Below are 13,001 nucleotides of genomic sequence, written 5' to 3' on the forward strand. Positions count from 1 at the left end.
ACCTTTTCCTGGCAATGTCACATCTGCCTGTTCATCATCTTCAGGCTGATGTTTCGACCTGTGACTCATTCTTGATACTATCACCTCTTCCTCTGTTTCTCTGGAGCTTCTTCTCATTTCACCTAATTTCTTTTGCTCTGTCCCTTTCTTACTGCCATCACTCTTTTTCAGTCCTGATGATTAAACTTTGGATTTCAGCCTTGCTGTAATGTACTACCATATCTCCAGTTCTTTTCCTTATTGCTCCTTATGCGTATCTGTTTTTTGGAAAATATATATTTGTCCAAATGCCATCATGTGAGGATCCTAATTTTTTTTGAAGAGCAATGAAGTCACGTTCAGACATTAAAGCAGAATATTTTAATTGACAATGATGGGCATAATTGGAAAAGAAATGAAACAATTATAAACTAGAATTAGCACACAAAGCACAACATATGTTTACGATACAATGATTGAGATCATGTCAGAACATAGATGCGCGCGCACACACACACACACACACACACACAACCATACAGTAAATGTGCCTTCTAGATATTTAAGTAAAAAATAACGCTGATATCTGCAATATCACAAGTTAAATACATTTTCCAATCAAAATAAATATGCAGAACAAAAATATGGTTTATTAAATATTATGTCTGATTCAAATCCTAAATATTCATACAGATGTAGATTGATTCAGGACATTTGTTAGTTCTCACTTGACTTCTATCAGTAGGTTGACGAGGTTAGATTAGCATGAGGTAAAATTGATATTGCACTGAAGTTAAATACATGTGTTTTTAATTGAGGCTTAAACTCTGCTCAGGGGCGTTACAATGGACTTTGCGGGGCAACAGGCAAAAGGCAGTAAAGATGAGATGAAGAGCAATCTAGCTTTCGTCTCAGGATTCACATTCTCAGGCTCCTTCTCCTAACATCAGTCCTTTCTCTTTTATTTTTACATCCTACACATCCTCAACAAACTTTCTACCTCATGCGCCCTGAATAAAGTGAATAAAGTGCTGAAATCTGAAGTGAAAAAAAGAATTGAAAATTCAACAGGTAGTCAACTATTGGTTTGCTGAGTTGACGTCTCTATGAGTTAAATGCAAGAAATCCCAAAGTCCACATCTGTGTCAGGCTCCTTTCTCTTTGAATGATGGTTTATTATTTGCATCAAGCTGCGAAGCAGAGAGACAATAAGACTTTATCATAATGTGTGCAGAACATTACTCACACATAAGATACAGGATATTATGGCAATAGGTTGATGCTCGACAAAATTACACGATCACATTTTTGCCATAAAGGAATCAACACACAGTTTTCAAATCTCACCGTTTTCTCTTTGTGACGACAACAATAACAGCAGCAGCGATGGAGGTAATAATACAAAGAGTAGGGATTATAACTGAGAGCAACAGGTGAGGCCGTCTCTTCTCTAGAGAGAGAAGAACAAACAGGAGGTTACTCAGGTTCTCTTCAGGGAGAAGATACGTTTCTTCAAATGAGGCCGGAGGGAAATTCTCCCTGTCAGCTTTCTTTTTAAAGCTCAAAATCCCTGAGGGCTCATATGTGTCAATGGAGGTTATTGTACCATGGGTTTTCATTTCTCAATAATGAAAGCTAAAGTCAGAGGTAAATTTTTTTTAACTTCCCTCATTTAATGAGCCGCTGCACAGCGGACTCTGTAAAACAACAAATCCGACCAGGGCCGGCTCTCTACACTTGGGGGCCCTAAGCTGCATATGTTTGGGGGACCTGCCCGTCAGTGGATGGATCAGTTTCTGTTTTCTCTTTTAATTTGAATTCTATTAGATTAAAGCATCCACAGGGGGTTTGCTACACGTCACAGGGAGGGAATGTTCCCAAATAAGAGCTATAATGATATAAGATAGAAATTCCCATGACTCTAAGTCAGACTGTTGGTTGCAACCACAAGCTTCATTGTTCTTTAGGTCACAGCACATGAAGATTGGTTTCGGGGATTTCCTTTACTTCCCTGTTCACTGGTATGGATAAAGAATAGATTTATTATTATTATTATTATTATTACCATCCTCCTTCTTCGGATGCTGAGGACCTACAGAGAAGGGGATCGTCTCCCGCCTCTGTCCTCTCGCTCCCCTGTTCAGCAGACAGTCCACGTGTCCACTCCAGCCTGCAGGTACTTGCAGCGTGATGTTGTCGCTGCTGGTGAACGTGTGGTCACCGTTAGGTTCTGTCGTAGTCTTGGATTGGTACAGACGGGTAGCACCGGGTGAAACATCCCAGTCAATGGTCGGTACTGGTTTCCCTGTGGCAGAGCAGCTGAACTCCACCTCCATGCCGTCTCCTCCGCGTGCAGCTCTGGGAACATACGCCGTGTCCACCGAGGATATTCCTGTGTGAAGAAGTTAAACTTTTCCTTGTGAGTATTGTGAGGTTTTACGAAAAAGATTATACAATCACTGAATGTTAAACTTTACACTTTGACCACTTTAATTAATTGGCTACACCCAGAGTATGACAGATATAGATGGACGACATGACATTCCCCCAAAAGTGAAGCCAAAGCATCTCAATTGCCACCTGGTGGCTGACTGCAGTATCACATACCCCGCCTCCTCCATGTTAGTGGATGACCAAACTAAAGACCCCGGCTCCAAATCCGCAAGATGGCGGCGTTTGTATCCGGGATATTTTGGCTTCATTTCTGGATAGTGGGAGGAAGACGGGTCGTGCATATTTATTTATGATGACACCTCACAGATTCAAGGTTTAAAAGTAATATATATTTTTGGCTTCAACTAATTGAGGGCAGCAGAAACAAGATTAACGCTGGGTTCACACCGGACGCTGCACAGCGCAGCGCCAAGTAAAGCCAGGGACCTCCTATCCACCTCCCTATGACTTTGGCTATGAAGACCATCATCATTTACCCCTAAATCAATACATTTAACGGGTGACATACAACAACAAGCGGAGAAAGTAGAATCGCGGGCTAACCTGCGCTGAGAAATGTGTTTTCCGGTTTGAACAGCCAGGCGCTTGCGCGCTTGAGAATGGCGCTGCGAGGCGCCGCCCGGCACTTCAGCATCCGGTATGAACCCAGCGTTACAGCTGCTAGGATAGTTCTCCTTTAAGTTTCCACCCCAAAAAATCTATTCCGTCCATTGTATGTCCATCTGTCTCTAGGTACGTTACCTTGCACGCTGAGACAAGTCTGCTGTTGTTTGGAGCCATCGGGATACGCGTTAAAAGAGCAGATGTAGCAGCTCTCGTCCTGCCACGAGACGTTGCTCAGACTGATGGAGGTTGAGTTCAGGGACGCTTCTGTTAATGTGACTTTTCCAAGGTAAGGCGCGTTGACTTGTTGACCAAACCGCTTGCTGAAGGTTGCCAGGTTCTCTATTGGCCCATCTTTGAAAAGCCTCTGCCATGTGACCTGCAGCACACCCGCTGGGAAACGAAACACAAATCTCTACATCAATATTTACAGTGAACACACGGCAGGTCTGACAGCAGCTGTCCAGAGAGATCACAGAAACCAGCCTGAGATGTTACCAGGGCAAATGGGACAGTTGAATTTATGCTTTCACAATAAAACTACAGCATTTAAAGACGATCCTCACCTGTTGGGTTGCCCACTGAGCAGCTGTAATGTGCCTCCCCACCATACTCAGCTATTGTATTACCATATCCATGAATTAGGGAGGCTGAGGCTGGAAAATAAATTAGTCAATAAGCACAGACTTGGTATATATATATATATATATATATATATGTATATATACATCATTTATATATACACACACACACACATATGTAAATAGGCTATTAGTTCATCATACAGTTCAGTAATACATAAGCTTTCATTTCCAGTGAGTGGTCACATTAGGTAAAGAAATGTAGACACAAAACAAAGAGCACATCTGTCCTGTAATACTACACAGGATGTAAATAGTGTCACTTACCTGAAAACTGCAAACATCCAAGGATGAGAATGTACAACATCTTCTCTCAGTGCTGTAGAATGGACTGTGTGCTTTCACTTCTGCCTGGAAGCTTTATCAAACATAAAGAAAGAGAAAGTAAACTGTGAGGGGGGATTACCAAAGAGATTGATGGCGGTGGTCTAGTGGCAGAAACTTGGACTATGGGCAGAGAAGGTCTCTGGTTCGTCTCTGGTTCGACTCCACGGAGAGACAACAAAAGACGAACCTGGATTGATCTGTCCAAAAATCCAAGAGTCTCCCTACCCTGTCTAGTGCCCCTGAGCAAGGCACCTTACTCCCCCAACATCTGCTCCCCGAGTGCCGTACATGGTCGCTCACTGCTCTGTGTGTCCTGCACCAGATGGGTCAAAAGCAGAGATTAAATTTCCCTACCTGCATGAGTGTGCATGTGTTTGGGACTAATAAATGCATCTTAATCTTAATCTTAAAAGCTGTTTCATTTTCATTATTACATGAACTCATGAGATCATAACCAGATACTCAAGTGAATAAATAAGGTGTGGTACAGATTAGCTGCATTATGCAATACATGAGCAATAATTATTAGTTTTAGGTGGATGTAGTTTACAGGTTCAATTATAAGTAGATTTATTTTTCATTTACTTTTCAGTTATACTACACTACAGATATCAAATCTGCTCTGATCCAATCAGAGCAGGCCCCGCCTCTGCAGCAGCAGCACCCAGATGAAGAAACATCAGACAATAAGAATTTGTTTTTAGTATCATCATCTGCAGCTTTACTATAAAACTAAGTTTCTTTGACTTTTAACAAGTACTTACAAGATACTTTAAGTATATTTAAAAGCAACTTACCCTTCCCCAAGTAGAAAATGTCTACTTGAATGTGGTACTATATTTATTTGTGGTATTTATTTCTTACTCAAGTATACCTTTCTTACTACTTTTTGATCATACAAATACATAATTATTGCAATGAAAAACTATGAGAAGTGAACACTTTCACAGCTCTAAGTACACCTGGATTTCCCAGCTGGTTTTTCCTGTTCTGCTGCCTCACTTCTGATTAACTTGGTTTCATCCGTCACAACTTGTGACCTCAGACTTCCTCTGGAAAAAAAGGGGAAGGTTTAAAGGGGAAGATGAGATTGAAAGAACATTATTCTCACACTTAAACAACAACGAATTTAACATGAATGTTATGCTTCAAGACTTTGTTATAAATTACAGATGTCAAAGGGTGTCACAGGTATATTAATAAAAAGTATTATTTATTTTATTTACATATCAAGTATAGTTAGTGATTTAAATTAAAAGGCTGGTCATGATCACCATTAAGTTTCTGTCAGATATTATAATGTTCCTAATGTGCCCAGAAAATACTGACAATATTTAGGACTTTTGCCCTGTTCAAAAAACCGTTAAGATAGCAGAACCAGCGCCACCCTGTGGACAAAAGCTTTCACTTTTCTCTGGCGGATCTTAATTATTGCCAAGTGATTCGTAAAAAGAAAGTGAAGAGAGGGAGACGGAGAGAAAGAGAGAGAGAAAGTAGAGAGGGTGAAATAAAAAGAGAAAGATGATAGAAGATAAAAACAGAATAGATAAGATATTCCTTTATTAGTCCAAGCTGAGACACTAGAATATCAACAGAGCGACAAACTGCAGGTGCAAACAAGAGTTTATTAGATCACTCAAGTTTGAGTAAAACGGTTCAAACTCAGAGTTAAGTTTGATTCATCAACATGAAAACAAGCATCACATGGAGGCAGATGCTACAAAAGTGTCCCTGAATTCATTTCATCTCCTTCAAACACACGTGAATTCAATCTGGATATATTAACAACAGAATAAAGTCCACTCTCTCTCTGCATGAAGGTGCTGTATGGCTCAATGTCTCCTTGTTCCTGTGGAGCAACACACAGTTAGAAAGAAGTTTTCATTTTGTTATTCGGATTAATTGATAAGAAACAAAGGTACTGGTGCTCAGTACCACGTCTGGATGACCGGTGGTGGCTTCCTGTTGTCGTCTGTGGAGTGAACGACAAACATCTCATTAGGTTCTGATCATATTATAATAAAATCATGTGATTATTATAAAACAATTACACTTTATTCTACATCAGCAACATATTAGTCTCTTACCTGTTGCAAGTGTTTCTGCAGATAAGTCCCAGGATCGCTCCAGATGTTACCATGAAGAGAATCACACCGATTACAACATAAGGAATAAGCTCTTCAGACGAGCTGCTGGCGATTGCCTCCTCTGCAGAGAACAAACATTGTCAGATAAGCATCATATATATATATATATATATATATTATTAATAATAGTAATAATAATATATATATTATTATTACTATTAGTTAAAATCCCATTGAGACAGATCTTTTAAACCTTGTTATGTTCTTAAGGTGCAAATAATCTGTAATTAAAACATGACAACACCAAGATTTCTGGATTGTGTTTTGTGGTTTTTAACTTCACAGATGTAAACAGGTCATTACACATTAAGCCTTCACTCACCTTCCACAGTGACATTGAGACGCAGGTGAAATGTTCCATCCAGACTTGAACACTCACAGGTGACGTTCACCTCGTCCTCTGGGGTCAAGCTGCTCAGATGAAGGAACAAAGTCTGATTCTCCGTCATTAATCTGAACCTGGAGTCACAACTGTTCTCAAAATCCTTTCCATGTTGATACACCAGTTTACACTGTGATCCCCTGTTTCTCTCTGTTATGATGGTGCACTTTACAAATACGATACTACTCTCGGTTTTATTTGTACACAGGGGAGCGAAGTACGGTTCTTTCCCGGTGGTTTTTACATGTTGCCAAGCCAGTGTGATAGAACCTGAAAGATTAAAACATGCATAAATGAATTAAATAAACACATTCCACATATTCCACTTATCAAAGAAAGAAGGATAAACAGAGAACAGTCTGTTGTAAGTTATACGCTGTGAGAAGTAGTTTCTGTACGATACCTTTGCTCTCAACACAGAAGACCAGCGACAGAAGCAGAGCAAACCACAGTTTCAGTCCATGCATCTTTCTGGTCAAGACACTTATACAGCAGAGCGCCGCCTCGTGCACGGCTCTACAGCACCAGACCTCAACCTCCCACACAGAGGAGTGAGTTAGGGCATCCAAACAGGAAGTGGGCTTGTGTTACCATCATAGACTGTATATAAAGAATTAACAAAGGCTGTTTGAGAAAGTGATGAAAACAATATATATATATATATATATATATATATATATATATATATATATATATATATATATATACACATACCGTCTTCATTTATACCTTCATGTGACGGACAACATTAGAAGTAGAATAACTGCCTTGTGGTTGATTGACGAAACACCGGAGTGAGATCTCGTGCTCAGGAGGTAAAACACATGTTGTATGAAGCCGTCATGACCTTTTTACCTTTGACCACCTACATCTAATCAGTTCATCGTAATGTCCAAGAGAACGTTTGTACCAAATTGGCAGGACCCCCCTGAAGGTGTTCCTGAGATGTTGCGTTCACAAGGTCGTATGAGAACAAGGCTTTAGAAAGTGTCTCAGGTGTTTGATGATCAGAGCAGAGCAGGATCCTGGAGCTACGAGCTGCATGAAACCATTTCTTCTGTTCTACTGACACTAAAGGGGATGTAAGCACTTTAACACCTCAGTGCTGTGGTGGGCTAGTGTTTTATTTATATCTCTTCTGATTCAACGGAAGTGAAACATGCACAGAGAAACTCACCTTCCACAATAACTGCAAAACACGTTCAAGTTAATAAAGGATGTTGGGACATCACAGTCATGAGATACAAGCATGATAAGGATTTGTTGCAAAATCCATCAGCAGCACCGCTTCTCTTTCTGAGGTCAGGTTCCACGATTGAACCCAAACAGTCACATGATTAAAGTCAATTAATGAATTATTAATAGAAACGGTGGCATTCATCAAGATTCTTCCAGTCGAGGAAAATCTAAATTAGCTAAAGATTCTAATTGTGTAATTGACTCAACTGTCCTGTGTGTCAGTCTCTTGAATCTATGCAGGCTCCTAATATATATATATATAAATGGAGAGAGAGAGAGAGAACAAGACAACCAGAGAACAAGAGTTTATTGGATCACTCATTTATTCACAGTTTTTCTATTTTAAAAACAAAAGCATGAAACTCAAGGTGAATAAAACATAAGGAAAACAATAAAGTTTGATTAAAATGATTAAAACTCAAAGTTAAGTTTGTTTCATCAACATGAAAACAAGCATCACATGGAGGCAGACGCTACAGAACTGTCCCTGAATCTGTTTCATCTCCTGCAAACACACGGGAATTCTTTCTTGAAGAAAATTTTGATAAAAGCATCAACTAAATGAAATGTTATATAATGTTAATTCAATCTGGATATATTAACAACAGAATAAAGTCCACTCTCTCTCTGAGTGAAGGTGCTGTATGGCTCAATGTCTCCTGGTGCTTGTGGAGCAACACACAGTTAGAAAGAAGTTTTCATTTTGTTATTGGATTAATTGATAAGAAACAAAAGTCTTGGTGCTCAGTACCACGTCTGGATGACCGGTGGTGGCTTCCTGTTGTACTCTGTGGAGTGAACGACAAACATCTCATTACGTTCTGATCATATTATAATAAAATCATGTGATTATTATAAAACAATTACACTTTATTCTCCATCAACTCCATATTAGTCTCTTACCCGTTGCAAGTGTTTCTGCAGATAAGTCCCAGGATCACTCCAGATGTAACCATGAAGAGAATTACACTGATACCAACATAAGGAATAAGCTCTTCAGACGAGCTGCTGGCGATTGCCTCCTCTGCAGAGAACAAAAATTGTCAGATAAGCATCATATATATATATATATTATTATTATCACTATTAGTTCAAATCCCATTGAGACAGATCTTTTAAACCTTGTTGTGTTCTTAAGGTGCAAATAATCTGTAATTAAAACATGACAACATCAAGATTTCTGGATTGTGTTTGGTGGTTTTTAACTTCACAGATGTAAACAGGTCATTACACATTAAGCCTTCACTCACCTTCCACAGTGACATTGAGACGCAGGAAAAATGTTCCATCCAGATTTGTAAAGTCACAGGTGACGATCACCTCGTCCTCGGGGGTCAAGCTGCTCAGATGAAGGAACAAAGTCTGATTCTCCGTCATTAATCTGAACCTGGAGTCACAACTGTTCTCAGAGTCATTTTCATGTTGATACACCAGTTCACACTGTGATCCCCTGCTTCTCTCTGTTATGATGCACTGTACAAATATGATGATAGCCTCGGTTTTATTTGTACACAGGGGAGCGACGTACGGTTCTTTCCCTGTGGTTTTCACATGTTGCCAAGCCAGTGAGCTAGAAACTGAAAGATTAAAAGATGCATAAATAAATTAAGTAAACACATTCCACATATTCCACATATCAAAGAAAGAGGGATAAACAGAGAACAGTCTCCTGTAAGTTATATGTTGTAAGAAGTAGTTTCTGTACGATACCTTTGCTCTCAACACAGAAGATCAGTGACAGAAGCAGAGCAAACCACAGTTTCAGTCCATGCATCTTACTGGTCAAGACATCTATGCAGCAGAGCGCCGCCTTGTGCACGGCTCTGCAGCACCAGACCTCAACCTCCCACACAGAGGAGTGAGTTAGGGCATCCAAACAGGAAGTGGGCTTGTGTTACCATCATAGACTGTATATAAAGAATTAACAAAGGCTGTTTGAGAAAGTGATGAAAACAATATATATATATATATATATATATATATATATATATATATATATATATATATATATACACATACCGTCTTCATTTATACCTTCATGTGACGGACAACATTAGAAGTAGAATAACTGCCTTGTGGTTGATTGACGAAACACCGGAGTGAGATCTCGTGCTCAGGAGGTAAAACACATGTTGTATGAAGCCGTCATGACCTTTTTACCTTTGACCACCTACATCTAATCAGTTCATCGTAATGTCCAAGAGAACGTTTGTACCAAATTGGCAGGACCCCCCTGAAGGTGTTCCTGAGATGTTGCGTTCACAAGGTCGTATGAGAACAAGGCTTTAGAAAGTGTCTCAGGTGTTTGATGATCAGAGCAGAGCAGGATCCTGGAGCTACGAGCTGCATGAAACCATTTCTTCTGTTCTACTGACACTAAAGGGGATGTAAGCACTTTAACACCTCAGTGCTGTGGTGGGCTAGTGTTTTATTTATATCTCTTCTGATTCAACGGAAGTGAAACATGCACAGAGAAACTCACCTTCCACAATAACTGCAAAACACGTTCAAGTTAATAAAGGATGTTGGGACATCACAGTCATGAGATACAAGCATGATAAGGATTTGTTGCAAAATCCATCAGCAGCACCGCTTCTCTTTCTGAGGTCAGGTTCCACGATTGAACCCAAACAGTCACATGATTAAAGTCAATTAATGAATTATTAATAGAAACGGTGGCATTCATCAAGATTCTTCCAGTCGAGGAAAATCTAAATTAGCTAAAGATTCTAATTGTGTAATTGACTCAACTGTCCTGTGTGTCAGTCTCTTGAATCTATGCAGGCTCCTAATATATATATATATAAATGGAGAGAGAGAGAGAGAACAAGACAACCAGAGAACAAGAGTTTATTGGATCACTCATTTATTCACAGTTTTTCTATTTTAAAAACAAAAGCATGAAACTCAAGGTGAATAAAACATAAGGAAAACAATAAAGTTTGATTAAAATGATTAAAACTCAAAGTTAAGTTTGTTTCATCAACATGAAAACAAGCATCACATGGAGGCAGACGCTACAGAACTGTCCCTGAATCTGTTTCATCTCCTGCAAACACACGGGAATTCTTTCTTGAAGAAAATTTTGATAAAAGCATCAACTAAATGAAATGTTATATAATGTTAATTCAATCTGGATATATTAACAACAGAATAAAGTCCACTCTCTCTCTGAGTGAAGGTGCTGTATGGCTCAATGTCTCCTGGTGCTTGTGGAGCAACACACAGTTAGAAAGAAGTTTTCATTTTGTTATTGGATTAATTGATAAGAAACAAAAGTCTTGGTGCTCAGTACCACGTCTGGATGACCGGTGGTGGCTTCCTGTTGTACTCTGTGGAGTGAACGACAAACATCTCATTACGTTCTGATCATATTATAATAAAATCATGTGATTATTATAAAACAATTACACTTTATTCTCCATCAACTCCATATTAGTCTCTTACCCGTTGCAAGTGTTTCTGCAGATAAGTCCCAGGATCACTCCAGATGTAACCATGAAGAGAATTACACTGATACCAACATAAGGAATAAGCTCTTCAGACGAGCTGCTGGCGATTGCCTCCTCTGCAGAGAACAAACATTGTCAGATAAGCATCATATATATATATATATTATTATTATCACTATTAGTTCAAATCCCATTGAGACAGATCTTTTAAACCTTGTTGTGTTCTTAAGGTGCAAATAATCTGTAATTAAAACATGACAACATCAAGATTTCTGGATTGTGTTTGGTGGTTTTTAACTTCACAGATGTAAACAGGTCATTACACATTAAGCCTTCACTCACCTTCCACAGTGACATTGAGACGCAGGAAAAATGTTCCATCCAGATTTGTAAAGTCACAGGTGACGATCACCTCGTCCTCGGGGGTCAAGCTGCTCAGATGAAGGAACAAAGTCTGATTCTCCGTCATTAATCTGAACCTGGAGTCACAACTGTTCTCAGAGTCATTTTCATGTTGATACACCAGTTCACACTGTGATCCCCTGCTTCTCTCTGTTATGATGCACTGTACAAATATGATGATAGCCTCGGTTTTATTTGTACACAGGGGAGCGACGTACGGTTCTTTCCCTGTGGTTTTCACATGTTGCCAAGCCAGTGAGCTAGAAACTGAAAGATTAAAAGATGCATAAATAAATTAAGTAAACACATTCCACATATTCCACATATCAAAGAAAGAGGGATAAACAGAGAACAGTCTCCTGTAAGTTATATGTTGTAAGAAGTAGTTTCTGTACGATACCTTTGCTCTCAACACAGAAGATCAGTGACAGAAGCAGAGCAAACCACAGTTTCAGTCCATGCATCTTACTGGTCAAGACATCTATGCAGCAGAGCGCCGCCTTGTGCACGGCTCTGCAGCACCAGACCTCAACCTCCCACACAGAGGAGTGAGTTAGGGCATCCAAACAGGAAGTCGGCGAAGGGCTGCATGAGACTATTTCTTTTGTTCGACTGACATTGAAGTGGAAGTAAAAACAAAAAATTGACTTTACAATTGATTCTATTAATTAACTTAATCATTAGTGACCAAATAGGAATATATGGTGGTGGAGGTTTGAATATAATATATAAATTGAAGCAGAACAAATTAAAAAAGAATATATCTATTAAAATCTACATCCAAACAACACACACTTTGAAAAGGCACATCTGTCATTTCCTCTGAAAGCTCTGAAGCCTGGAGCTGAAGCGTGACCCAGATATGGAGTCAAACATGTGTCAGCTCACTCGACGCTCTCTGGCCCATTGTTCCGCTTCACACCTGCTTCCCTAAATATCACAGTCAGATATCTGCTCGCCTGCTCACATTAGGTTTCAGTGTGTGTGTCGACTGGTACAAACATCTACATATAGGTTCGGCCCTAACATATAAATACATCATTTCTGTCTCAGAAAATGAGAGAAGACGTCGATAAACATCAATTGTATCATAACGAGAGTTTTGATAATTTCTGCTGCTTTATTTTACTTTAATTCACCTTATTTTTCACAATAATTATAAAAATAAGCCTTATTTGTAGAGCACTTTCCCTTTATGTTGTTGTTTGTCTTGTGTCATTAATATCAGTTTATTGCTAATGCCAATGCTTTTTATTCTAACAAATACAAATACATTGTTTGCAGCAGTGAACTTATTATATTTGAAAAAATAATATACAAGTATATATTGTAAATGTAAAATCTTGTGAGAAGATGATCACACATTCTGTCGCTT

At 39.1% G+C, this 13,001-nt stretch overlaps 2 protein-coding genes across 2 annotated transcripts; both read right to left on the reverse strand.

The window, feature by feature from the left end:
- Window positions 1-345: 345 nt before the first annotated feature.
- LOC128431170 (OX-2 membrane glycoprotein) lies at window positions 346-4,041 on the reverse strand. Its single transcript, XM_053417403.1, has 6 exons — window positions 3,945-4,041; window positions 3,603-3,692; window positions 3,175-3,429; window positions 2,045-2,371; window positions 1,327-1,429; window positions 346-1,169 (listed from the first exon to the last, which is right to left on the reverse strand). The coding sequence occupies exons 1-6, from the start codon at window positions 3,982-3,984 to the stop codon at window positions 1,091-1,093; spliced, it is 894 nt and encodes a 297-aa protein (XP_053273378.1). The 5' UTR covers window positions 3,985-4,041; the 3' UTR covers window positions 346-1,090.
- Window positions 4,042-5,609: 1,568 nt separating this feature from the next.
- LOC128431171 (uncharacterized) lies at window positions 5,610-7,101 on the reverse strand. Its single transcript, XM_053417404.1, has 5 exons — window positions 6,937-7,101; window positions 6,474-6,803; window positions 6,092-6,212; window positions 5,940-5,976; window positions 5,610-5,853 (listed from the first exon to the last, which is right to left on the reverse strand). The coding sequence occupies exons 1-5, from the start codon at window positions 6,998-7,000 to the stop codon at window positions 5,722-5,724; spliced, it is 684 nt and encodes a 227-aa protein (XP_053273379.1). The 5' UTR covers window positions 7,001-7,101; the 3' UTR covers window positions 5,610-5,721.
- Window positions 7,102-13,001: the final 5,900 nt, after the last annotated feature.

The sequence above is a fragment of the Pleuronectes platessa genome, chromosome 24, assembly GCF_947347685.1.
Source record: "Pleuronectes platessa chromosome 24, fPlePla1.1, whole genome shotgun sequence".
NCBI classification, from domain to species: domain Eukaryota; kingdom Metazoa; phylum Chordata; class Actinopteri; order Pleuronectiformes; family Pleuronectidae; genus Pleuronectes; species Pleuronectes platessa.

Coding starts and splice junctions, on each gene's coding strand:
- LOC128431171 (XM_053417404.1), bottom strand. CDS start 7,000: ATGCATGGACTGAAACTGTGGTTTGCTCTGCTTCTGTCGCTGGTCTTC. Junction 5,977..6,091: donor TGCAGAAACACTTGCAACAG/GTAAGAGACTAA, acceptor TTCACTCCACAG/ACGACAACAGGAAGCCACCA. Junction 5,854..5,939: donor CCACCGGTCATCCAGACGTG/GTACTGAGCACC, acceptor GTTGCTCCACAG/GAACAAGGAGACATTGAGCC.
- LOC128431170 (XM_053417403.1), bottom strand. CDS start 3,984: ATGTTGTACATTCTCATCCTTGGATGTTTGCAGTTTTCAG. Junction 1,430..2,044: donor GCATCCGAAGAAGGAGGATG/GTAATAATAATA, acceptor TTCTCTCTCTAG/AGAAGAGACGGCCTCACCTG. Junction 1,170..1,326: donor GTCGTCACAAAGAGAAAACG/GTGAGATTTGAA, acceptor TCTGCTTCGCAG/CTTGATGCAAATAATAAACC.